We start from the raw sequence: 25,687 nt of genomic DNA, 5'->3' as shown, positions 1-25,687 counted from the left end.
TAGGGGTGACGGTAGGAGAGCAAGGCTGAGTCCACCCTTATTAATATTAAATAGCCAAGTCTGTATCCTTGAAGCAAGTGGGGAGAGAAGAGGGAGAGGAGCTGCTGACATTGACAATGAATCCAAACAGGAGTTGCAATAGCGGTGTCCACCACGTTGCCTCAGTCCCCGCCTGGCCTTCTGGGAGTTGTAGTTTTCCTGGGAGCGGTTTCCCTGGCGAGCCGTGAACGCCCCGTCCGGGCCGAACTACAGATCCCAGGCAGCGCGCGGCCGTCCGCCCCTCCCGCCCGGGTGCGAGTGTAAACTCGCGGCGCCGGGGCGGGCGGCAGCGAGCGGGCGAGCGCGCTGAGCTGGGCACTGCGCGGGGGCGCACCGCTCGGGGGGACCCAGGCCCCGCCACCTTCCCTCCGCCCCCGGGCTCTGCTCTCACTTTCGAGCAGTGGAAGGACGGAAGCGGGAGCCATGCAGTCGGAATCGGGGATCGTGCCGGATTTCGAAGTCGGGGAGGAGTTTCACGAAGAGCCCAAAACCTATTACGAACTCAAAAGTCAACCTCTGAAGAGCAGGTGAGTGGTGACAGCTGGAGGAAGGCGTTGCGGGCGGCTGGGGGGCCCCACACCCTGGGGCGGGGAAAGCCGGTCGCCCGGGCTCTGGGACAAGGACCCCGTGTCCTTGCCCGGGGGCAGAGGGCGAATTGCCCCCCGCAGTTGGGGGCTGCGCCTGCCGGGCCGGTACACCCCTGGGGGGCTCCGCCCAAGTGCGCCTCGGGGGCGCCGCGGGCAGCCCGGGACGACCGGCCCAGGTGAGGGGTCCCTCGGCTGGGGATACCAGCTGCTGAGACCGGGTGGGGGCTGGGGAGCGACCTGGCGCGCAGGTGGGGGAGGAAGAGCCCGGGTCCCGGACGCTGCCCGGGTGGGAAGGAGGAAAAAAGAGTTTCTCCTGAACCCCTTTTCTGGAGATCCTAGCGGGTTGAGGACTCGGAGAGGGAGTGCTTGGGGTGGATTGAGGCGCGACGCTGAGGGAAGCAATTAGTTTGTCTGTTGTCGCCTCCTAGGAGTCGGACTCCTCTGGGAAAGCCCGCCCCTGGCCGCCTGCAGGTGATGCTTCCCCGAGCCCCGCCTCTCACCTTGCAGACGGCTGCACGCGCGCGCGGGCCTGTCAGGGGCCGCGGGTGGGCGTGTCTCTCGTCCAGGTTTAAACTCCCTGGGCAGTAGAGTTCCATTCAAAACCGGGCCTTCCCTGGAGGGGCAAAAGCCTTGGAACTGGAGGGTATTGGGACACACCTGCTTGGCAGGTCCCCTGCTTGGCAGCGACACGTGTTTAATTCGCTGAGGACTTCAAAAACTTTTTGGAGAGAAGTGAAGACACCCGCTGCTCTGGCGCCCCACCACGTTGAGTGCCCACTTCCTATGCTACCTCCATTTCCACTAGTCCATCGGAATGGGTTGGGTATCTTCCTTTCTTGGTCCTGTGGCCTCTCCCTGGCATTTCCAGTGTTTACAAAGCGGGAGATGGTCATTTGAGGTTGTGATAGTAGAGAAGGGTTTTTACGTCCACCGCTTTCAGTTGTGAAAGAAGATGAAGCCCTGCCTGGAAGGTTCAGCAGTGCTTCTGCACCCATCTCAAACCTTCCTGCCTGCCCTGGCAGTGGGTAGAATCTGGGCCTGGCTGGCAGAGGGTGAGAGGGTCCAGAAATCAGGCTGGATGAAGAGAAGGGCAACTGACTCAGGACGGAAGTCGTGCAGTCTTTGTTTCTGGGGTGCGTGGGGCTGGTATTTGCTCTGGTGGCAAGCAGAACCAGGTTTGTTTCCTTCAGGGCTGTGTCAAGACTCTTGAATCCAAGTCGGGGAAAAAATCTGGGAAAGGCAGACCCACTGACTGGGCTGCTGAAGCAGTCTCTTTGCAGATGCTTGTAGGGGATTGGAAGGAAATGCAGTTAGATGCCTAAACCCAGCCTTTAGTTGATGGTTTCTCTTCATAATGGCTGTTTTGTGTGTGAGCATAGATCGTGTGTGTTGGGGGTTGGGGGTTTTGAGTAATATTGTGTAAAGGGTATTGTTGGTTATGCTCATTGGGGCTTTATGTGCATTCGGCTGAAGGGACCAGTGTTTTACCGAGCAGTCTCTGCTTTTGCTTCTATAAGCAAATGCTTACATGGCCAGAAATGAGGGAGTGAGTGTTTGAGTGTGTGTGTGTGTGTGTGTGTGTGTGTGTGTGTGTGTGTCTATGTGTAGTCCTGAAAGAAATGAATTAACCGGACTGTTTGGAACATTTTTGATGGGAGCTGATACATAACATTAAATGAGTTTGAGAGAGTGAGGAAAATACCATCTGGAAAAACCCAAATGAGTGCCATGAAACTCATGTTGAAGGATTTGGGCCTGTTCTTTTTCAGAGTCGGCAAAAAATTACTTGCAAGGGTGAACGTCCTCGGTAGCTAGCTAGCATGTGTAAGGAAAAATGTGGGTACGTGGGAAGCAATGGCTTCACACGTTGAAGCTAGAAACAGGTGCGGGACAGAACCGGTATGGAGAGGAATGCTAAATTAAAAAAGTTGTTGTAAAACTTGTCTGTGGAGCAGACACATGCTCTTTGAAATAAACCAGTTAAATAAAATCTGTGAATAAATATATGGGGTTGGCAAAATTTCCCTATACTGTTTTCCACAGTTGTCTAACTTATTGTCATCGGCATCTGTTGTGTGACTTTAAAAGGGCTACATGTTGTTAGGGGCCTCCTCATGGCTTTTTGTCTGAAGTCTTTGCCAGGGCACCTCCCTTCTCATAAGTCTTGGTTGGAAAAAGCAGAAACGGAAAGGTTAAGACTGCTGTAGCCATTTTGTCTGTCAGGTGTATTCTCTGGATTGTCTCTTGGAGTTGAAAATGTGTTCAGAGTCGGCCCACCTCTCAGCAACTCCTCTGCTCCCACTTTGGTCCAAGTCCTCACCAGCCCGTGCCAGGGTTATTGCAGTAGTCTCTTAACTGCTCTCTTGCCTTCTCCTCTTACCCCTTCGGGTGGATTTTCTACACAGCAGCCACAATGTTCCCATTAAAATCGGTTTTCAAGGGGGGCAGGCATTGCCCCCCAGGGGTCACTTGACAATGTCTGGGGATATTTTTGGTTGTCCAAATGGAAGGGCGTTGGTACTGGTCTTTAGTAAATGGAGGCCAGAGACACTGCTAACTATTCTGTAATGCACAAGCTAGCCCCCGCAACAGAGAATTGTCTGGCCCTCAATTGTCACCGCTGACGCTGAGAAACAGTGGGTTAAAACGTGCCACATCATGTCATTCTCTGCTTAAAATTCTCCAATGGCTCCTAGTTTCAGTAACACTCGAGATCCTTTAACTGGCAAAAGGCAGCCTGTATGGTCAAGCTCCCTGTCAGCTCTGAGTTCATTTGCTGTTGCCAGGCTCATTTCGTCACTGTTCCTGGAACACTCCAGACCCCTCCACCGTAAGGCCTTTGTATGTTGTTCTTGTTAGTGCCTGTGCCCGGACCGTCCTTTGCCCAGAGAGCCATAGTGCTCACTGCCTCACCAACTTCAAGTCTTACTTTTAATATTCTTACCAGGCCTACCTCACTACGTACAATTGCTATCCCTCCAAACTCTCATCTTCCTTGCCCTGCTCTATTGTTTCCATAATATTTATATTACAATTAACTCTGTCATTTTTAATATGTTATGTTGATGTTTCTCCCCACTAGACTGCCAGCTTCAGGGGAGCAGGGATTTCTGTCTGTTCCTTGTTTACTGTTGTGTTCCTAGAATCTAGAGCGGAGTTTCTCAACCTCAGTGCAGTGGACATTTCGTGCTGGATAATTCTTTGTTGTGGGAGCAGTCCTGGGCATTGCACGACGTTGAGCAGCATCCCTGGCCTCTGCTTGCTAGAGGCCAGTACCACCCTACCTCCAGTTGTGACCACTGGAAATGTCTCCAGACACTGCCAAATGCCCATGAGGGGTACCGCCACCCCTGTGCAGAACAGTTGGCCTAGAACATTGCCTGGCACAGTAATGATTTGTTGTTTGAACAGGTGTTGCTTTCTCCCTTAGGACTCCGCTTAGGATGGGGTGCTTTGTTCAGATTTTGCATTCAACATTGCAGCCTTTTAAAATAGGTATCCACCAAGGTCTCTCCAAAGATGAGCTTATATACTCTTCGTTTGGGCTAAGCTCCAATGTGCAGGTGTTTCATGAGGAAAGACATTTTCATTCCTAACCCAGACCTCCTGGCCTTTAGGAATGTGAAGCTGCTTGGTTTAGATCATGTGAACCCCCCTTTTTTCCTCACAGGCAAATCTGTGTTAGAGGAAGATGCATGCTATGAGGAAAGGTTCTAACGAAGAATTATTTGCAGTTTGGTCCCCCCAGCAAGGTTTTTGAAGCCTTTGTGTGTTCTGGGAATGAGCTCTGAATGGTAGGTGGCAGGGGAAAAGTGCCAAATATCAAGGGTGAACCCAGAATTCACACGGCACAGTCTCATAAGAGAAACACATGTGGAGCTGTTCAGTGCGTTCCTAGCAGTGCAGGAACTCTCTGTAGGTCTTTGGGACCTGAAAACAACACTTTAAAATATGGTCACATCTCTCAGGTTTAAGGTCCTCTTGTTCAGTTTACTGGGTGTGAAATTCTGTGGCTTTGTAGTCGCTAATGCCCCTTTCCTGGACAGACTTCTGAATTGACCTAATCTATTTCCAGTTTCTTCTCTTCCCAAAATTTTAGTTACGTTTTAGGTAACTGTTGTCTAACTTCCTGCAAATTAGAAATGGGAACGAGAGTGAGTCTTAGGTTTATTATGGCAAGATAGGATACAGCAGTGGTTCCCAATGCTGATTCATAGAGAGATGTGTGAAGATTTCACAGGTTTTTGGTGAAATGAGAAAGACAAAGACTATTGTGTCACATGCACACACACACACACACACACACACACACACACTCACATGTTTTAGTATAAGGCCGTTTCTTGGATTTATTCTGAGATTTTCTCTCCTGTCTTCCTATTAAAAATACCCTTTCTGAGCCTGCACGTTCTCCACTCTGTCTTTTCCTCTTATTGCAGGCTGGAACCCAGACACGGTAGTGGTAATCTTGCTTAACCATAAAGCCAAGGGTAGTACCCTAGGGAACACTGAAAAGACAAGATTAGAAGGAACATGGGCATCTAAATGAACTTGTGGAACACAGCTGACTATCCATCTAATCTATCAGCTCAAACTTCTACTTGAAAGAAAAATAAATCTGATTTAAAAAATACACTTTTGTGAAATGATAATCCATTCTTGGCAAAACACAACTGTCAATCTCTTAATTGGTTTCTGAGAGTTTTCTTGATTTTTCTGTCCATCCAGTCTGCAGGGAACTGCCAGAATTATTCTGGCATCACTGTCACTAACTAGCCTGGTGAACTTGGGCAGGCTGGGTGACCCCTAACTTCAGTTTACTCATCTGACTCACCCCTGCATCCTAGGGGTCTTAAAAACAGTATCTATGACATTGACTGTGGAAGATTATTAGCATGTGCCAGGCACATAGTAAGGGTTCAGTAAATAGTGTTCTGGTTGTTAGTTTATTATTTCTTTATTACTTAGCAGTGAGTCCTGACATTCCAGAAGGTGTTTGCATTTGGTTGTCTTTGGCTTTCTTCCTTAAGGCCAGAGTTGTTGGTGAACAACAACCAGTCTCCTAATGAATATCACCACTTAACCACCACTTAATGAGGTATTCAGATAAGTTTTTTTTTCACATTTTATATTTTTGATCCAATCCATAAAAATTTATGCTGGTTAAAAAAAAAAGCATTTGTGGCCTTAGTGTATGCATAAAACCTCATATTCACCATGTGTCTCTTGAGCTCTGTTATGTGCAAATTAACACCAATAAACATAGTTAACATTCATGGAGCGCATACCCTGTGCTAGCCCCTATCCTAAGTGTTTTTATGTACGTGGACTTAGTCTTTGCAAAAACTTGCATGAGATAATAAATAAAAACAATCATGATATTAATTATAATTTTTAAACCTGGTAATTCTTGCACAGTGCTTACTATCTGCCAGGACTGCTTCTGTATATTTGCTTGTATTGATTCAGTTAGTTTTCACTTCAACCTTGGGTGTAGGTATTTTTATTATTCTTATTTTTTTTAAAGATTTTATTTATTTATTTGAGGGAGAGAGAGAGGGAATGAGCGATGGGGAGGCGCAGAGGGAGAGAGAAAGAGAGAGGGAGAAGCAGACGCCCCCCGATGTGGGGCTCGGTCCCAGGATCCAGAGATCATGACCTGAGCCGAAGGCAGACGCTTAACTGACTGAGACACCCAGGTGCCCCTTATTATTCTTATTTTACAGAGAAAGAAATTGGGGTATAGCAAGTGGTTGGGCCTGGTTTTAACCTGAGACAGCCTGGCTGTAGCCTCAAGCTCTTGTCCACTAGCCTGTACCGCCTTGTAAGAGGCACCGTGCACAGCAGTGGAAATGCAGAGTCGCATCGTTCTGTACCTTCTTCAAAGTTCCCAGTGGATGAAGGAAAGAACACATGGACCCAGCTAAACATACAAGACAGAGTGTGATCTTATGGGGAGGTGGGCATCAGCAATGGGCATCTGAATGAACTTGTGGAGGTCATAGAGGAAGGGACATTGGAGGCCAATTTTGTGAACAGGTGGGGATGTTTGAGTTTGGCCTTGGAGGTCAAGCAATACTCAAGCATTATTTCTCTACAACATTAAATAAAAGTTAGACATCTTGGAGGACATGTCCTAAAATAGACTTCTGGGGGTTTTGGTTGCCTTTTAAATGTTTAAGCAGACTTGCAGAGCTTCCTTATGGTCTGGGAGCACGTGGTGGTAGCAGAGACTGTATGCACACAGGCTGGTTCAGAAGGAGACATGCTGAAGTGCTGTGCTCAGGCTTTGCCATGTAACTGCTACATGTGTGTTCAAGACATTTAGCTTCTAGGAGCCTCAGTTCCCTTCACGGTAAAATGGGGTCGAGAGAACCATTCTCTGTTGGGAAAAGTTTTAAAACGGAAATAAAATCTGTAAACGTGCTTTGCATAGGGCCTAGCACATGTTAGTAATATAATTCTTTCTTTTCTACTTTACCATGGACATTTTGTTCTTCTTCATGACAATAACTAAGACACGTATAGATCCGTGAATCTGAAGCAAAATAGGCAAGATCGAGGTGCCTCACACTGGCAGATGTTCAAGTCTTATTATGCAAATTAGTTTTGTGGTATGATTAGATGGAAAATTTGATTAAAGTGGATTGTAAGTGTTGGTTCTGTGTGTTATTAGAGATTTCCTTTTCCTGAGTACTGCTATTTATAGAATTTATTTAAGTGTATGTATGTGTGTGTTTTTAATTGCCTTTGAGTTCTGCAGTGCAGTTTGCACAGGCTGATGTTTATATCTGCTCCAGTTGTGCAAGAAGTGGAAAATATCCTTTTTTTAGAACAGGTCACATGTGCATACTGTCAGGAATAGGACCTCAGTGTAAAAAAATGTATCTTGGGACAAATCAAAGTTACTAAATTTCTCCCTCCAACTGCTTTGTTTCAGAACTGGCAGTATTAGGATAAATAATAGGGAAAAAAAACATTCGGCTAATTTTTTGGGGGGAGGTATTTTTCAAGGACAGTAAGCAAGAGTTTCATTTGTTTTGTGTGTGTTTTTGTGTGTGTTTTAAGTATGAAATGTACTTTGCTGTTAGGTTTGTCTCACCAAAGTAAATTATAAAAATATGTTTGACTCCACTCTGCATAATTTGGAGAAAATAATCAAGAAGATGTGTGAAAGATATTAAATGGAGTTACTACAGGCTTTTGATATTGCAAAGACAAGTTGCTGTTTATAAGAAGGTTTTTGAGTCTAGCAAACATTGTGTACTCTAGGGCAAGGGATTCCACTGAGTCATGAAGTCTATCTTTATGGGGGCAGATGTAGGCTGAGGGCAAGAAGACCTGCAAGCAGGACTGGATCTCTTTTGCAATTCCCTGCCCCCCCTTCTCAGTTCCTGAGGTCTTGGGGCGAGGGCCAGACTCCTCCTTTCTCTAGGTTGATTCTTAAACATGGCTTCCTTATTTCTTCTCTATGTCTTTTCCTCCTTTGGCCTTTCAGGCAGGCCACGAAGAATAAAGGGATACACCTTTGTGGTGTTCACACGAGACCTCTGTCCTGAGATTCAGGACCATGAGGTCCTTGTCTTCAAGCGCTCAAATTTCCGGGGGCTTCTCAAGCAATGGGTGCTGCCCCAAGTGTGTTGCAGATGATAACCTATTGGTTGTTTTCTGCCGGAGTCAGAAGTTGAGCTGGGGGGGAAGCGTGAGGTAAAGGTGAGAGAAAAGCCCACGGGGAAGTAAACGGTACCTCAGAATCATGAGGACCCTAGTGTCCTCCCCAAGGTGCTTCTGAAACGTTCCTCAGTCACTTTAAGCAGAGGCAGTCTAACTTTGGGTCAGAAGGACCTGGGTTTATTTGTTTTTCCTTCTCTCCCTTCTTACAGCAGTTATTTATTAAGCGCCTATGGTGTGTCAGGCTCTGTCCTGGCCAGAGGGAATCAGATGTAGAACCAGAATGGCAAGCTTCCAGCTATGATGGTGCTTCCATTTTGGAGATGGGAACATAGTTAATAATGTACCAAATAAATGGACAGTATAATTTTTGTTGCTCAATAGGGTGTAATTGATACAGTGTGATTGGGAAAGAAGGGGCTTTTTTGATTGGATCTGATATCAGAGAAAATGACCTCACAGAGGAGGTGATTTTGAGGCAAGACCTGTGTGTCTGAAAAAAAGTGTGCAAATCTTGGTGCTACCACTCACTAGCTGTATGACTTTGGACAAGTTACCCAACCTCTTCGAATGTCAGTTCCCTAACCTCTTTGAATCTCAGTTCCTTCTTTTATAAAATGGGGCAATAGCTACCTTGTAGGGCTGCTGTGCAGATAAAAGCTATTTTTTTTTAAAGCAGCTAACATTAGGCTTTACCTCATAGGTGCTCAGGAAGACACATAGGACTGGTTTAAGGTCATACATGAATAGTGGAGAAAAATACAGACATTAATCTTCCCTGCAACTGTTTGTAACTTGGTTTTAAGTGTTTTCCTAACGTTGAATGAGTCACAGATTTATGCTTGTCTTTATAAACCTAACCTCGGACTGAAAATGGAGATGGGTCTTGTTATTTTTATTATCCTTTCTTTCCTCCAGGATCATCTTACTCGAGTTGTCCCCTTGCTCTTCTCACTGTTGTTGCATTGAGATCATTCATGTTTGACCATGCTTCGCCTAGGAATGGTTTCTGGCTGGATTCTGAATTAAGTTTTGGTATAAAGGAGAAGGCCTAGTGCCCTAGGATTAAAATGTAGAGCTTAAGATTCATTTAACACAATATACACCATGAACAACTCTTACAGAACTCCTGACTTAGAGTCCTGTGTTTCAGCCCCTAGATCATGCTTCCTCTTCACACTGATGTGAAAATGTCAGTGTTGGCGCAGAAATGGAAATTCAAGAAGAAGCCTCTCTTCCCACACAGCACCTCAAGCTTTCATCAGTGTTGACATCCACAGGCAATAGCGTGTTTTTAATTCAACAACTTAAAACAAAAATCTTCAAAGCATTCGAATTCTAGTAGCTGTGTTCTTTGATTTAAGTACTCACGGAGTGGTGACTTTCAAAAGGAAAAACCCTGGGTCATGTGAGAACAAATATTTTAAATCCGAATGCAGTGAGTTACAGGTCTGTGGAGTACATGGGTAGAATCCTGTCCTTCTATAAGAAAATTGTGGGTTGTTGAGCAACTTCAGGAGGGCATCTGTGGCCTTCACCCTCTCCACCCCTGCCCCTTCCCCAAAGTGGGATAACTTGCTGAATCATTCACACGCATTTGTCTGTTTTCCTCTGTGATCAAAGGCAGAATGGGAAAAGTAATTGTCTCCACTGTTGGCAATGTAGAACTTATTTTTGTAGAACATGTTTGTCTTCTAGGAAGCTTACCTTGTTTTGGTGAGAAGAAGAGCTGATGTCGGGAAGATTCATTTAGCCTGATGGCAGAGGTTAGATATAAAATTATGAACTGACAGATAGGAATGCTACATTTACTTTGGTACCTTTATTGTAAAATGCTCCCAAATACTAAGTGGTTTCAAGACATATGTTTGTCAGAACATACATTTCATTTTTATAACTGGAGATTTGAAACTTAGTGAAAGGAAAAGCACGTAGAAACCCTGAAGATGATTTCCTGGTGAACCTGGAACCTAGCACAGTCCTGATAAAGCCTACTGGAGGATCTCAATGAGATATGGCCACACTGTTCGTCTTGCTTGCATCTCTCCCAAGCAGCTGGAGAGAGTACTCTAAAATTGAGTCAGTGAACAGACACACAGATATTGTAACAATCCCTTCTCCATCAAAAGAATTTGGTACATTTTTATTTTGTTTTTTAGCCTTTGAAGTTTTTCAGCAAAAGATGGAAAGGTACTATTTCAGGGTTAGCTTTGCTTTGTTTTATTACTGAGCCGGCATAAGCACACCATCTAAGTTTAGAACATTGGCACCTTGGCCAGTAGAACCCTTTGCAATTAATTTATAATGTGTTTGGCAGAGAATAACTATGAATAAACATTAAAATAGTATTGGCCAGGTAGGGTCACTTACTTTCAAGGTAAGAGGATGACACTGGCCATGCGTTCTTGAAAATTCTATTTATTTTTAAAAGAAGAGTTTGCAGTAGCTTAGGTAAACACTAATAATGTTTTATCTAAGTAAATGCCGTATATGTACATACTAAATGGTGGGATCCGGAATGCAGTTTTGATGATACTGATTGCATATGGAAGCTTTAAGTCTTTGTTGATTCAGAAATGAACAAGAAGGTTTGATGGCACTTGCTTGGTCATAGCATCATAATCACTGAAAGGCATGATTTAACAGCAGGAGGCTGAATGGCAAGGACAATTAATTGAGGTTTGTTTTTGGAGTCAGTGATACTGACTGAGTCAGTCATTCTGCTGGTCCAGTGTACCCCTCTTTCTCACTCTTGGGTTCATATACATGACATCTTTCTAGTCACTTCTCACCAGCAGCCAACTTCCCTTTCTTTATGTGTTTTCTGTAGTGAACACCTTTAGTTTGCCTGCCCCTAATCTCCTTTCCAAATTCTGGTAACAACCCCTTCCCACATGCTCAGCCCATCTGCTTCAGTTTCCTGGCTTCAGGAGTGGAGAATCTGACACAGGCCCTGCCACAGTTCTTTATCATGGAGATTGGTTTTAGGGAGGTGCATGCTGACTAGTGAAAATGAATCCCAGGATTTTTGTTAGCGCGTTAACAGAGATTCTCCTTTTATTCTCATTGATCTTGAACTTGGGAAGATGTCAGGGTTTAGAATAAAGCCATACCTTATAGGCAGAGAACAAGCAAGTTCTTAAATTAGGTCAATGTTAGTTGCTGTAGCAAAGTGGCATGCAAAATTCATACGTGTAAATAGTTCCTGCTTAGCAGGCAACTTTCCTCCACGTGGCAAATCAAGTACTCAGACTCCTTCCATCTTCTGGTTCTTCCTTTGCCTAGGACCTTTGTGTCTTGGTGGTAGAAAGGAAAAAGAAGGGAAGAAGGCATAACTAAGGTCCAAAAGTGACAGGCCTCACTTTTCTCAAATTCTGTTGACAAGGACCAGACTCCTGTCTGTGTCTGGATGCAGGGGTGGGAGCTGGAAAATAGAGATTCCAGCTGGGCAGCGACACCTCTGTGCTAGAAAAGAGTGTGCATAGTTGGTGGATGGCCAGCCATCATTGTGGTGATCCTAGAAGGGGTGTTTCACCTCTGGATCACGTTGTGGCTTTCCTTGGTAGGCCTACTTAGGCCTATCTTTGGACTTTTCTGTTATTTAACCAATAACTTCCTCTTCTAAGTAAACATGGTTAGTTTGGATTCTCTGCCACTTGCATGGAGACTGTCCAAGCTTTTGTGTTTTCTGAATCTGACCTTTCTGCAGTGCTTCCTAGTCTACGTTCGTTGAGCAAAATCACCACCCCACTGCCCTGCAACACCAGCCCATCCACCACTACTACCACCTTAGTGCAGTGGTTTTCAAAACGTGGCCCTCAGGCTTGTTAGAAGTGCACATTCTCAGACTCTACCACAGTCCTACTGAGTCAGACGCTGGTGGTCAGTCCCAGGAGTCTGTGTCTTAATAAGCACCCCACAGTTGGTGATGCTCACTCATGTTTGAGACAGAATACCCTGATGCTTTCACCATGAATTCTCTGTCTCCATATTGAGTTATGCTTATATTGCTGTTTTGGAATGAAAAACTTCCTGGATTAGAATACATTTAGTAAGAAAAATGGGATGCTGCTTGTTATGGTCAGGCTAGAGATGATCACTGGCTTTAATTCCGCACTGATTAAAAACCAAAAGCCAAAACCCCAGAACTTTCCCTTCTAGAAAGTATCTACCCTAGTGAAACCAGGGAAGGATTCCTGGGTTTCTAAATGTGATCTCTGGGTGGCTTGGAGTTAACCTAGATGCACTGCCACAAGGAGCCCTGGCCCATATTTCAAGAGAGGGTTGTGATACAGGCTCAAAGAGTATGCAATCACTTGACTGAAAGATTTGGTTGAGAAACAGGGTGATGATGATTTTGAGCATGCCCACATGACCAAATTGTTTTTCACAAAACTTCTGCTGAATAAAATTTGAAATATGGCTTTCAGCCTGTTTTCCTGTCTTAATGAATTCCAGACAGTTTGCAGAGTGTAGGAGCTTCCAAAACAGAGGGATGGAATGGCTGGGACCCACCAGCATCTGTCTTGTCACACTACGGGCGTCCTGACTTCACGGAATCATTTCCCTTGTTCTGAATCTCACCGGGCCATTCACTTCTCTGGTGGGGAGGTATAGACTGCGACAGGGAAGGACAAGGCCAAGGTTGTGTCAGACAAATAGAGCCTATAGAAAATTGCCAGACTGCTTACTTTAGCAGGAAACTCAGCCTACCCTTAATCTACTTAGACCCAAACATTTGTTTGTCTGTGTGTTTTGTTTTGTTTTGTTTTGCTGTATGCTGACCTTCTCCAGAGCAAAGGCCTGCATCTCTTCTTGTAAACTCGTTAAAAGCCCCAACCAGTCGAAGTCTAAAGTTCTGGATTTAACCTTTAGAATAAGACAAATTTTTAACTTAAATTCCAATTTGACCACCTATTAGCTTTTTTTTTTTTTTTTTTTTTTTAATCACTGGGCAAGTTTTTCTTGTAGTTTCTGTTTCAGTAGTGGGCTAAATGGGGCTCATGGACATTAATATGATCTAGGCTACAGAGTGATCATGTGAATTAAAAGAAATCGGGGGTAAAGTGCTCAGCCCAAAGCCTGGCTCTTGCTGCTTAGTATCTGGTCCCTGCATTCTGGTTCCCTTTGTATCCATAGCATCAATAAGGGTTTTGACTTGAAATGACTTTTTAGCCAGCAGGTAAAGAAGAGGGCCGTAGAAGAGAAGGGGGAGGCCTTAAATGATCCCTAAGCTGGAGAATCCTCAGCAAGATCTTTGAGCGTTGATGCAGGTCAAGTAGTGGTGAACTGTGGGAAGCCTAGCAGGGAGGTTTTTAAAGATGGCACCTGCTATTTACAGGTAAGGCGTTCCTTTTGTTGCCAGAACAATCTTTGTCTTTATCAACATGTTGCCTTTCATCATAATTACAGACTGTAGCCAGGTGGAAGAATAAATAATAAGATGCACTGATCGAGATTTCACAACACTGAGCAGTCTTGGAGCCAAGCTGTATCGCTGTTTCCACATGGGAATCTGTCATTCCTAACTGTCAGCTTTCAATTCTGCCTCTAGTGAGTTCCTGCCTTATCTTTTAACATTTAACTCGGCAGCCTCTTCATATAGCTGCCCGTATCCAAAGTAAGCCATAATGCCCTGTATTCCTGAACCTCAAAATCTTTACATCTTTTACTCTTTTAGGATTTTTCCCTCCTTGTAGCAATGTATAGCTATTTTTGAGACTAGAGCCTAAGTTTTAATTTTTTTTAAAAGAATTTTTTATTTTATGCTTGTTTTTTACCCTTTATTCTGAATTTTCTGAAAACTTGATTGCTCTAGTCCTTTGCGTCTGTCTGGGCCATTTCAGTTAACCAAGTGGATTTCCATCTACTGGTTAAACTGATCCTGTGATAAAACTAAAATGTTTTATCCACATCAGTATGATAGCTTCCTTGTCTTTTATTTTTCCTACCTTTATTAAGGTATACTTGATAAATAAGAGTTGTATATATTTAAGGTGTACAACTTGGTATTTTGGCGTACATAAACCACAATCAGATAGCTTGCTTTTCTTGATCCTCAGAAAGTTTCTCCCCAAAACCAGTGGCTAAACTGGTCACTAGAAAGCAGAAAGGGGGTTGAGCCCAGATAATAGCTCTCTGTCTCAGGAGAAAAGTATGCATGACATTGCGCACATAAGTGGATGCCTTCATCATTACAGTTTTGACGTGTTACCTGATTAACGAGGTCATCGCATCGCTGTGAAGATTCAGTGAGGTACTGAGAGGACTCCCTGTAGGAAGGGTGCTATAGATGCTGGCTCTCTGCTGGTGCCCGATGGCCCTACCGTTCCTGCTACATGACCATGAAGCCTCTGTCGGCCCGCAGTGCGCCCATGTGCTACGGCTGGCATCACTGCCATTAGAAGTTAGGGGTTTACCTAAGAATCAAAGAAGTGGTTAATCTGTGCAAGTGCTGTTGACTCTATTGTTTTGTCACTGTGGAGTAAATAAATAATTTGATTCTCCATAGCTTAAAACCCCCCAACCATATAGTCAGTTCTCGAAAGTTGGGAATATCTGTAGCAAGTTTTTGGACATGTGCTAGCACTCATTTTTCTCCCAGGAGCCTACCAGGCCTTTTCCCCCAACTCTCAGCTGTCGTGTGCAGAGGAATGGCACTAATTTGATTAACAATTAATGGGAGACGTGTTTTATAAGAATCCACACACACATTCATACCAACACATACTGGATTCTCAAGGCAGCGTTTTTTAGAGTGTTTGCATCTTTTCTTTGGTATTGTCATGACTAATCAAAACTTCACTCTTGGTTAAACAATTCCTGTCCTGAATTTTATAAAGAAGCAGAGAAAATGACAGTTTTCCTCTTTCTGTGTGATTGAAACACACACACACACACACACACACACACACACACACACACACGGAAGCAAAGGACCATAGAGTTAGATGCTTTAGGGTGAGAGCCAGTGTGCTCTGAGAAGTCATGAGCACAGGGGAGAATGAAGCCTGAGAAGGATGGTCAGATGTGGACAGTCGGATGGCCTTCTAACTTCCGCATTTTTGTGGGAGAGCAGGGTGAATCAGCTGTGTAGGATGGAGTTGAGAGTTAGCACACCCATATGTAGGGGAAGAGCCAGCCGTTGGAGATGGACAAGGCAGTTTTGGAAGTTTTCAGAGTAGATTTATTTCTTGGTCATCTAAATAGGTGGATGTTAAGATCTCTGACACCCTTATTTTTTCAGAGTCATGGTTTGGGAATGATTTGCAAAATCTTTGGGCCAGTGTTCTTTGCCATAGGAGGTAAAATGATTTTCAGTAAATATTCACTGAGCCCACCGTGGAGTCAGGAGATAATGTTGAGCATAAACCTTTGTCACTTTTGACAAATGGGTGGCCACCAAGGGATGGTGTGGAACCCAGATCAGGCCATCAAGGGCCAGAGGAACTCTTTCTGGGAGTGGAAAAGAGCCCACTTGCTGGTCACATCAATGACCCTGTGAAAGAAATATATTTTAAGCTGATATTACTGAAGACAGTCATTACCTGTCACTTCGTTTGATGCTTTTATTTAAAAGATGTGTATTTTAAGAAATCAAGCATCTTCTGCCTGTAAATAGGCTGATAGGTGATACTTACTTTCTTGTCTGTCAGTTCTTCCTTGAAAGAGGTCTAGTGGGAATGGGGAATTTGTTCACTGAGCATCTCCAGGATCCAGGATAGCTAGTACCTGATAAATAATCACTGAATAGGGTGCCTGGGTGGCTCAGTCGGTTAAGTGTCTGCCTTCGGCTCAGGTCATGCTCCCAGGGTCCTGGGATCGAGTCCTTCATTGGGCTCTCTGCTCAACGGGGAGTCTGCTTCTCCCTCTCACTCTCCCTCTGTGCTCTCCCTCTCGCTCTCTCAAATAGATAAAATCTTTAAAAAAAAATAATTGCTGAATAAAAATGACCAAAATGGATGATGTGTTTCTGGTGTGCAAGAAGGGATCAGTACTTTTCAGGAACTCTGTTAAAGCTCTTTCAGGAACATGTGTAAGAAATTATCTTGACTTTTTTCTTATTAGCTGTGGGCCCTTAAGTTTTTCTAAGGCTCAGTTTTCTCACCTAAAATATGGGGGTAGTAGTGTTCTTTCTTGGCATAGCTGTGAAGGTTATAGAAGGTAATTGTGTAACGCGCCTAGTGTATGTAAATGCTCCATTAAGCTAGTAGGGGCCATCAGTGTTGTTGCTCCTCTGGGTGCTCAGAGATGAAATAAATATGCAGTCAGTTCTTGTTATTTGTGGTAGTTATGTTCTGTAAAGCCACCGTGAGCATTTAGTTAGAGAACACTACACCATTGCTCCTAGAGGAAAGGCATAGTTTGGTTCCTGGAAGTCTCTGGTCACAACATTTTTGTTAACTAACTAATACCTAACTTTGTTTCATGTGTGTTTCTGTGTTAGGACACTTTATTTAATACATATTATTGATTCATTAACATTGAACTCAAGGCCAGCAGTGCCTTAAGTCACGCCTGATTGAACGTTATCTAACACCTGTATTTCCTGGGTAAGGCACATCACAGCGTTCTCATGAAGAGTAACACTAGATAGCTCGTCAGCACTAGTCTTGGGGACTGTCTTAAATGGTGAAGTCACCTATAAAAACACAAAAATGCAAAAAGCATGGCACTCAATCAACTTTAGGACGTTTGTGTACTGTATGAGAACGGGAGCAAGTAGGCAGAGTGTCACCTTGTTTGATGTCAGTTGGGAATGCATGCATTGGATGACTCAACTTTTTCACCTCTTGGCGTGTATCCACAAATGAGCGCAAAAATGCTGCAAATATTGATTTGGGGGTTTCAAGTAAATTTTAGCGAGTAGGTGAATTCACAAATAGGGGATCCACAAACAGTGAGGGTTGGCTGTATTAAAAAATTGTTTTCTTCGATCTGTGTTTCTCTAGCAATTCTTTCTCTGAGTTTAAAAACATGCTCACTTGGGAAAATATTTTCAAACACTGTTTGCTCTAACATTGTTGTGGGTTATACGTGAAGCCACGTTAATGAAGCTTTTCTAAGGACCCCCGATCTCCCATTTTTACATTTATTTGCCAATAAAAATGGCCCGTTACTTCCAAATTTTTGAAGTTGGGTGGGACTGTTTGGTTATGTTACTTTTTATTTGGCTATATTTAAACTGTTCTTTAGGAAGTAGAGTGTGGGAGTGGGGACCTGGAAAAAGAGCAGAGATATTACGGGGGCCACTGGTGAAGAATCCAGCAGAAAGTGGTAGAATGATGTAGAAATTATGGTGTAGGCTGTCTTCGAAGAAACTGGGCTCAACATACTTCTCAGTGTATTGCAAATTAGCATATTATAAGGATCAGCAATTGTTACTGTTGTTGGAACGATGTCATTGTTATAAACATTACCTGAGTACTTGGGAGTACTTGGAATTCTTTTAAGGAGAGAAGAAAAGACTTATTTTTGGTGGGTCCAGTAGTGTAGGTTGCCTAGGAGGCAGATCACATCATGTAATAACAACAAAGAAACCCAGAGAGCAATAATAGTAACGGCAGCACTTAGCATTTTTCAAGTCCTTACTGTGGGCTGTGCCTTGTATTGATGCTTTAACCTCTTATACTTTGATAAACTCACTAGGGTTAAGGTAATGAAAGTTGCCTGTTGTTTTCCTATCATATGTAGCCTGCCTTGTGCATCTTCATACTGTATTTATGTGTAGTATAAAAAGAATAGCTTGTTTAGTTTGTCTTTGTGTGTGTGCACATGTGTGCACGTCTGTGTGTGTGTGTCTCAGTTCTGGGATCAGGAAGGTACCTATGTGAATTTTTTTCCCAGGTTTTTCCTGTGTTAGAAAAGTCAGGAAGGTGAAGCAGAGGGAATGAATAGTTCAGATCTAGTTGAATTACAAACATATTAAGACACCTCCTATCTACCAGATACTGTGTTAAACATTTAAAATGCCTTGTATAATTTAATTCTAATATGAGGTAGGTAGGATCCCATTTTATAGATGAACAGACTCAACTTGGCCATCTTCAGTAACTTGCCTACAGCCATTCAAATAAGGGTGGAACCAAGACTTAAACCGAGGACTGACTTCAAAGCTCACCCTCTTAACTGCCATACTGTGTTACTGTGTATATTGGGGTACAGAGAGGGAGGCGGGATGGGAAGTGATGAGGGGTGACAACTCATGTTGATTTTGGAATAGAAAGAGGACTAGGTTTCTGATGAAGTAAAGACAAGAGACTCTGGGTGTGGTTGAACATCTGAATCCAAGATAAATAGGTCTATCTATTAAAGGTAGTCCTTTGTTTTCAAAGCTGTTTCTAAAGAAAGGAGTTAGGTGCTGAAGGCTCCAAGAGAGGTAGCAAAAAGTGGGATGGTGGACACTTAATTATTCACAAGGATATAGTATGTAAGTTGTAGATGGTCCTCATTCCTCATTAAAGATCTTCAGATTTTCCTTGCTGATGACATCAAGAAGTCTTATCTACATACCTGTACTTATGGTCTGCCACTGAACATCGAGCTCCTAACGTCTTGATGTTTTTCACTTATCTTTCTTTCCTTATCTCTCCCTCCGTCCTCAACCTGACTCGTTAATTGCTTTTCCTGTGTGTCTTCATAAAGTTGTAGCCGGTTTATTCCATTCTGGGCTGTTTATCTTTGAATGCCAAAGGTCTTGAAACATCATAATGTTGTGTAATGAACATAACTTCTGCCTTGACATGTGGGTGTTAAGAGCATTAGTCATTGCAAAGTATTGAGTTAAATATTTTCAATAAAAGGATATAATGATCTAATAGAGAGGAAGAAGTTATAAAAATACTAGTTGGTGGCTTCATTGGTGAGCTATATATTTAGTGGGTTCCATCAGAAATGGGCTAGACATTCATAGAATGAACATAAAAACATTCTTACTCCTTATTAGTGGGAGAGGAGAAAGACCAATAGTAGGGGAAAAAAAGCACTTGATTCTTATACACACTGAGAGAAAGGTAAACCTTCTGAGTTTCCAGTGCTTCTCCTCTCGATTTACTTCCTCAGATACATCTTTAACTGACTACCACAAGAATTGTTGATTTCCATGAGATATTTACAATAGGAACTTCTGGGTTGCATCTTGTTGGAAAGCCCTTAGCTCTTTGTAATCATTTCTTTTTTTTAGAGAGCCATCAGGGCATCTTTGCAATACCATCAGAGAGCTAGGGACTTCCTGAGCAAACGAGATGTTTCTTTACCTGTGGAGTTGATTTTATGAAGAGTTTTGGTCAGCATTAGTCATTGTGAAACTATGTACCTTGCTGCCCTGGTTTATCTGTAGACATCTCCCTGTGGCAGAAGATTGAATCCTCATCTCTCCATGTCTCTCTGGGCATCTAAAGATGTTAGAGGTATATTGGTTTGCTTCTTGCTGGGGAGTGTGTAGTAGGTACTGGCCTTCTCTGATGGAATAGTGCCCACATGCGTGGTCATCAGTGTAACAACGGGTTGATGTGCTCTCTTATTTCCTGGGGTTGGAGGTTTGAACCAGAGACGCCGTGTGCTAACTCTCCTTTACCTTGCTGGCCGGCCCTCTTCAGTCATTCCAGTAAACAACCTGTGGGCTCAGTACCTTTTCTTTCCTAGAGAGGCTGTAAACCAGGACATTACTTTAATGTCAAAATAGAGGGCCTAAACTCTGTCTATGGCCACCACTAAAAATTTCTCAACAAGACTGGATGTTTTCAAAGGAGGTCCTAGTCAAAATATATCACTTAAGGGAAAAAAAAATTGTTTTCCTTGTATGATCTCTTCTACCAATGGATAATTATTTTAATGATAACCTTAGGAAGGTAGGCCATTTTTGGAGTTGGGGAGTGTGTGGAGGGGAGATCTGTTTTCACCCAATTTCCCTGCATTTGTGATGGTATTTTTGGAAGGATTATGGATCTCTAGTCCTCCTTTGTATGATTTGAATAGGATTGTTGTCCTTATTAACTGAATCCATATAGATGAAGGGGTAGTTTTGAATGGGAGCCAATAACCTGTTGATGTAAAGTCTGTTTTACCTTTTATGATTCCCATCATTAGCGCCTCCCTCCTTCCTGGCTCAATCCCCTGTCATTTTAAGTAGGCAGCAATTACTGGTTTGCTAAAGAAGCTGGCTCCTGCTGCCAAGGATCCTATTAATTATCACTCTATCTCTAATTTAGCCTTCCTAGTGTTGAGAGAAGGTGCATGTAAGCGTGTGGCAGGGCAGCTGCAATCACATCTTCTTTGTAATAATCTCCTTTCTGAGACGGTTCAGCGGACACAATGTGCAGCCAAAGGGCCGAGGTGGCCCTGGTGAGTGTTTTCAACTCTCTTATATAGGTTGTTTGGTAGGTCAAGTTTGGGGTGGTTTTCTTCTCCCTTTGACTCTGAGCCGAGTCAAAAGCTGATGGTTGGCATTTACGGTGGGAATTCAGACCTACTCCTGGTCCGTCTGTGAGCTTAGATGGGACACCTTGAAAACACTGTGGTGGTTTCTCCTCGAACTAATTTCTCTACCTGGGAAAAGGAGAGCGTGGAATTGATCGTATGCCTGTCTTCAAGAAGGTAATGCAGACGCTAAAAGAAAATAACTCCTTTGACAGTTCCTTGTATAGCAGATTTTTGAAAGAGACTGGTGATCTTTATATGATACTGAGTCTTGGTTTCTTATCGTTCATAAATGGCTAGATTGCTTGCTGTTTGTTTTCAGAAATGTTCAGTACACTTGTTTGAGTGAACCTTTTTTTCAGAAGTTCCACTGGATCGTTTGATTAGGTTTAGAGTGCTTAAGCTTCCCTTTCCACTTTTTTTTTTTTGTTATTTTTGGCAGTGGTGGTGTTTGAAGCTGTTGAAGTGATTCACTGCAAAGTGAATTAATTTTCCACATCTTCAAATGTGTTTTCCAGTTGCCCCCAAGTTTCTTTTCCCCTCTCATATGATTCTGCAGTTGTAGTTCTGTCGTTCTCGTTCTTGCTGGATCAAATATAAATGCTGATGTCACTGAATTTCTTAAATTACAGCTGGTGGGGATTAACAGAAATTGTAAAAGAATACCACTTCCTCATTTTGCTCTTTTCTTGACTAATTATTGTCCTTTCAAGTCCTGTAGGAGGATGGGGATTTGGAAGTAAGTTCTCTGTCCTGAAGTCAGGACAGCAATTTTCATTTTCCTTTTTTTTTTTTTTTTTGGTCTGTTAAATGTTATTTTTCAAAAATAATTTTGGGTTAAGGATGCTCCTTGCAGATGCCCTTTCATAACCCTGGCAGACTTTCCCCACTCATGATTTTGCACACTGGGTTGTCTTCTATCTTGGGTGAAGGGTTTTGAATACTTCCCTTAAGTAAGTTTCCTTATATAGGATATTTTTACTCAACAGTCTTTTGCCAACTCCAGACAGTTACTGGTATTAGGTGAAGGGTTGTGATTCATTTATTATTTTTTTCCGGAACCTTTTGTTTTTCAAGGAATGCCAAGTTCTGTCCCCATTGTTTTCTTGTTTAGGATCTATATGTTCTTTCTGAGAGTTCTGTTTGCTTGACACCCTCAAACATTTATTTTTCTGACTTTATAGCTCTTGTTCTAGCAGCTGGAGCCTGGGACCCAGGCTTTCCTCTCCTTCTCTTTGTGGTTTGAGTGATGGCTCTCTGAACCTCGTCCTGGGAGTTCTCCTGGCTTCTGGGCGGGACATCAGAGCCACCTGGAAGTGTGTGTAAATGGTGGCTGAGCAGTGCACGGCGGTGGTATTGATCAGATTGCAGTCCTGTGGAAACAGAAATAGAAAGGGTTCAGCATTTGCACTTTCCTCTGGTGGTGTTTTTGCTTATTTTGTGTATTTGGAAAAGGCAGCCGTATGCAAACTGCTGACTTACTATTTTCCCTGGAATGGAAACCATTTGGATTATTTCAATGAGTTTTAGCTAAGATTTGTTTGTTCACAGTATTAGTTTTGTTTTCTGGTGTCCTGTTTAGAATAAGACCAGAATGTGTCTTTTTACTTTATGGAAATAAGTGCTACTTGGTGACTTGGGATTTTGCAAACCAACGTGAATTTGAAAAATTATGTTTACTTCAGAGTTAAAATGGAAACTCTTCAGTGAAAATTATAGATACTTACATATTTCCATTTTGGGTCACTTTCTTTGAAAAAAATGTTTTTGACTAAATTATTTAAGATTTCAGAGCAGTCTCTTTTTCTGGTGAATTTTCCCCACTAGTTAATTTTTCTAATTTTTAAAGAGAAAGTGAGATTAAACAGAAGCATTACAGGACAGAATCACATGTTCTACACTATTTGATGTAAGATGTAGAATGGTGACTTGTACTCTTTCTGTTGTCTTTGAGGATAGAGCGAATCTAGTTGAACTTTTAGTGGTTAGATTTGGATTAGGAATAAAAATAGAATTTCTTTACCGTAAGAACTATTCAGTTCTGGTTTGAGATCCTGAGTATAAGTTATGGTTGTTCAGTCTCTGGAAAATGTGCACTGCAAGATCTGTATATTCTTAGCCAACACTTCCTTCCAACATTGTGATGTTAAATTCTTGGAATTGAGATGAGAATGCTATAGGTATCTGCAAAATAGTTCAAATATCACCATGGAGTTTTTGCTTAAATGTGAATTTCACAAAGTTTGGATAAATAGAATAAAGGTGGGGAAAGAAAGAAGAGTTATGAGTTGGTTTAATTGTTTGGAGTGAATTATTTTTTTTTAAAAAGAGTTATTTATCGAGGAAATGTCACTCCATATAAGAAAATGGGAGTTTAATAGTTGAGGGGAGGTGGGAACTGGAAACATCATGAGGTAGTAAGAGGAACTGTGGATGAAGCATCAAATATACAGTACATTTTACTAGGTTGATGACTGTGAATGTTTTTGTTCATTTTATCCCAGCAAGTGGCACCATGCAAGGCCTAATAGCTACTGAACACATGGTTAATTGAATGGATGTTTTGGGAGCCTGGTTTCAGGCCCAGTTGTGTCAACTGATTGTGTGACCCTGAGTTAACCACTTGTGAGGACTCTGTCTCCTCTTATGTAGAGTGAAGGGTAAGGACTAGATCAGGGTGGCTGCGTGTTCCTCTGCTGCTCCTTCCCCCAGCTACGCCATGGTAGAAGTTGCCAGTGATCACCTTGCTCTGTCCCATGATCCTGGGAGGAGCCTTAGGCCCTTCTGAATTCAGTGTACCAGGCTTTCACAACTCATCATGGATACTAGAGGGCAAACTTATTTGTTATCTCAGAAGTACCTTCTCTTTCAGGTCCCTCACTCTGGTTCCTTGATTTGGGGTCATTTTCTTTTTGATACCTCAAGCCCACTTACAGGTGGGGAATATTCCCTTGGTGAGCAGGTGTTTGCTTAAACAATGCAATAACAACAGCATACACCATTGTCTCTCCTTGCAATAATTTTCCTGGTAGAATTAGCAGATACAGATAGAACTTAATGAATGGGTCCAGACCATATTTCTCCAGTTGAGTAAGATATCAAGAAATGATTAAACTAACAAAGGTTTTCAGTTTTACTTTCCAAAGCTTGCTTATCCATGTAGGAAGTGATCTGCTACGTGCCAGACGTTATGCTAGTGGTAAGATGGTGGCCCATAAGGCCTGAGCTCTGCCTTATAACTCACAGCAACATGAATATGATGCTAGGTTTGTAATTGTACCTTTGAGGACAAAAATGGAGGGATCATTTCCTCTGAGGGGAGAAGGGCAGAGTCAAGTCTCATAGAAATGAAATTTGAGTTCATTATCAAACTTTGACTGCCAAGCAGAAGACAGGAGGACATTCCGGGTATAGATGGGAGACACAGAGGTATAGCCCAGTATGGTGCCTTTGGGGCTGTGTAAGCTTTTGAGCATGACTAGAGAGCATCAGGGAGCATGGATGGATTGAAGCAGAGGAATAGCACTCTGGCTGCCAAATGAAGAATGGGTTGGAGGCTGGCCAGATCTGGTGTCACGGAGGCCGCTTAGGATGGTTCCAGCCTAACAGTCTCTGTGAGAAATGATGATACACACACTCTGTTCAGCCTTAAGAGCGGCTGTGATTGCAAGAGGATGCAAACCTTCGTCCCAGATTTTAAGGGCAGTGAAGGCAAAGGCAAGACTGTGTGCATACTGCTTACTAGTGACAATAGTGATTGCTTATTCATTTATTCATTCATAGTTGGATGCCTCTTCTGTACCACACACCTGGGAAATCCAGTGGTTAATAAAATAGACATGGTCCCTCCCCTGAGGGAGCCTATATTCTAATGGAAGACATGGTCAGGTAAACAGAAATGACATATTACTATGCATTCTTTGTAAGTTACATGAGAAGAATTCTTTTTTTTTTTTAAAGATTTTATTTATTTATTTGACAGAGAGAGAGAGATCACAAGTAGGCAGACAGGCAGGCAGAAGAAGAGGGAGAAGCAGGCTCCCTGCTAAGCAGGGAGCCCGATGTGGGGCCCCGATCCCAGGACTCTGGGATCACCAGCTGAGCTGAAGACAGATGCTCAACCGACTGAGCCACCCAGGCGCCCCCATGAGAAGAATTCTAAGTGTCCGTCCTATCCACAGAACCACCCCTCTTCTACTTCAGCTAACTCATACACTGACCAGCATGCTCTCTGGTCCCTAGAGTGGGTTTTGAGGATAAAATGAGATAAGCATTGTATTGTATATGCCTTGTATTACACATGCTTACACACACACACACGATTAAAGACATCTGCGGTTACTCCAGGGGTAGACAAGCACGTAGAATAAGTCATATGAGGGTTCCTAAAGGTCAGTCTGCTCCAGGTAAAGCTCCGGATATCTTCCAACATTTCCTGAACTCGTATGTTTTACATGGAATAATCCTGGCTGTTGAGTTCCAGATCCAAGAAGAAATATCTTGGCTCTTGTGGTCCTTGGTGCTGCTTCAAGTTGGGCTTTATGTCTGCGTTCCAGGTTACTTGCAATGTTTGAGATTCATGTGCTGTAGCAAGAATTTGCCTCAGGGCTGCAAGACTGGTGGACATTAGATAAGTGACTTATTTTAAAGATATATTTTGGTACAGAAATGGCAATAACAACAAATTCTCCCCCCAAACATAAATCTCCACATTCTCTATCCAACTCAGGATAATCTCTTGATTATAAGGAGTCAAAATTTAGCTGGGGGCATCTGATAAAAATTCCAAGGAAGCTGTTCTGGGTTCAAACACTGTTCTTTGAAGATGAAGCATTCTGACTTATTACAATGATAATTGCAGCTGATTTAGGTGGGAAGTGCACTTTTTCTATTTTGCCTGGCTTGCACAGGTGGTATATTGTTGGTGCTAAAACTCTGGAGTCAGACTGTCCTAGGCTTGAATTCCACCTGCA

At 43.0% G+C, this 25,687-nt stretch overlaps 1 protein-coding gene across 4 annotated transcripts in view; it reads left to right on the top strand.

Annotated features, from left to right (window-relative positions):
* The first annotated feature begins 328 nt into the window (after positions 1 to 328).
* The window catches only part of MITF (melanocyte inducing transcription factor), a 215,328-nt gene continuing 189,969 nt past the window's right edge, over positions 329 to 25,687 (top strand). For 2 of the 4 annotated variants that reach the window (XM_028110370.2, XM_028110369.2), the window contains exon 1: positions 329 to 566. In XM_028110370.2, the coding sequence (XP_027966171.1) occupies positions 463 to 566 (104 nt within the window). In that variant the 5' untranslated portion in view covers positions 329 to 462. The remainder of the gene's footprint in view (positions 567 to 25,687) is intronic. The other 2 variants (XM_028110372.2, XM_028110371.2) reach the window with 1 other exon arrangement.

This window comes from Eumetopias jubatus, unplaced genomic scaffold (genome assembly GCF_037043125.1).
Source record: "Eumetopias jubatus isolate StellerSeaLion01/CBP00866 unplaced genomic scaffold, mEumJub1_p1.0 scaffold_1, whole genome shotgun sequence".
Lineage (NCBI taxonomy): Eukaryota > Metazoa > Chordata > Mammalia > Carnivora > Otariidae > Eumetopias > Eumetopias jubatus.
The sequence above is the reverse complement of the archived record's forward strand: the minus strand, read 5'-3'. Positions and strand labels throughout refer to the sequence as shown.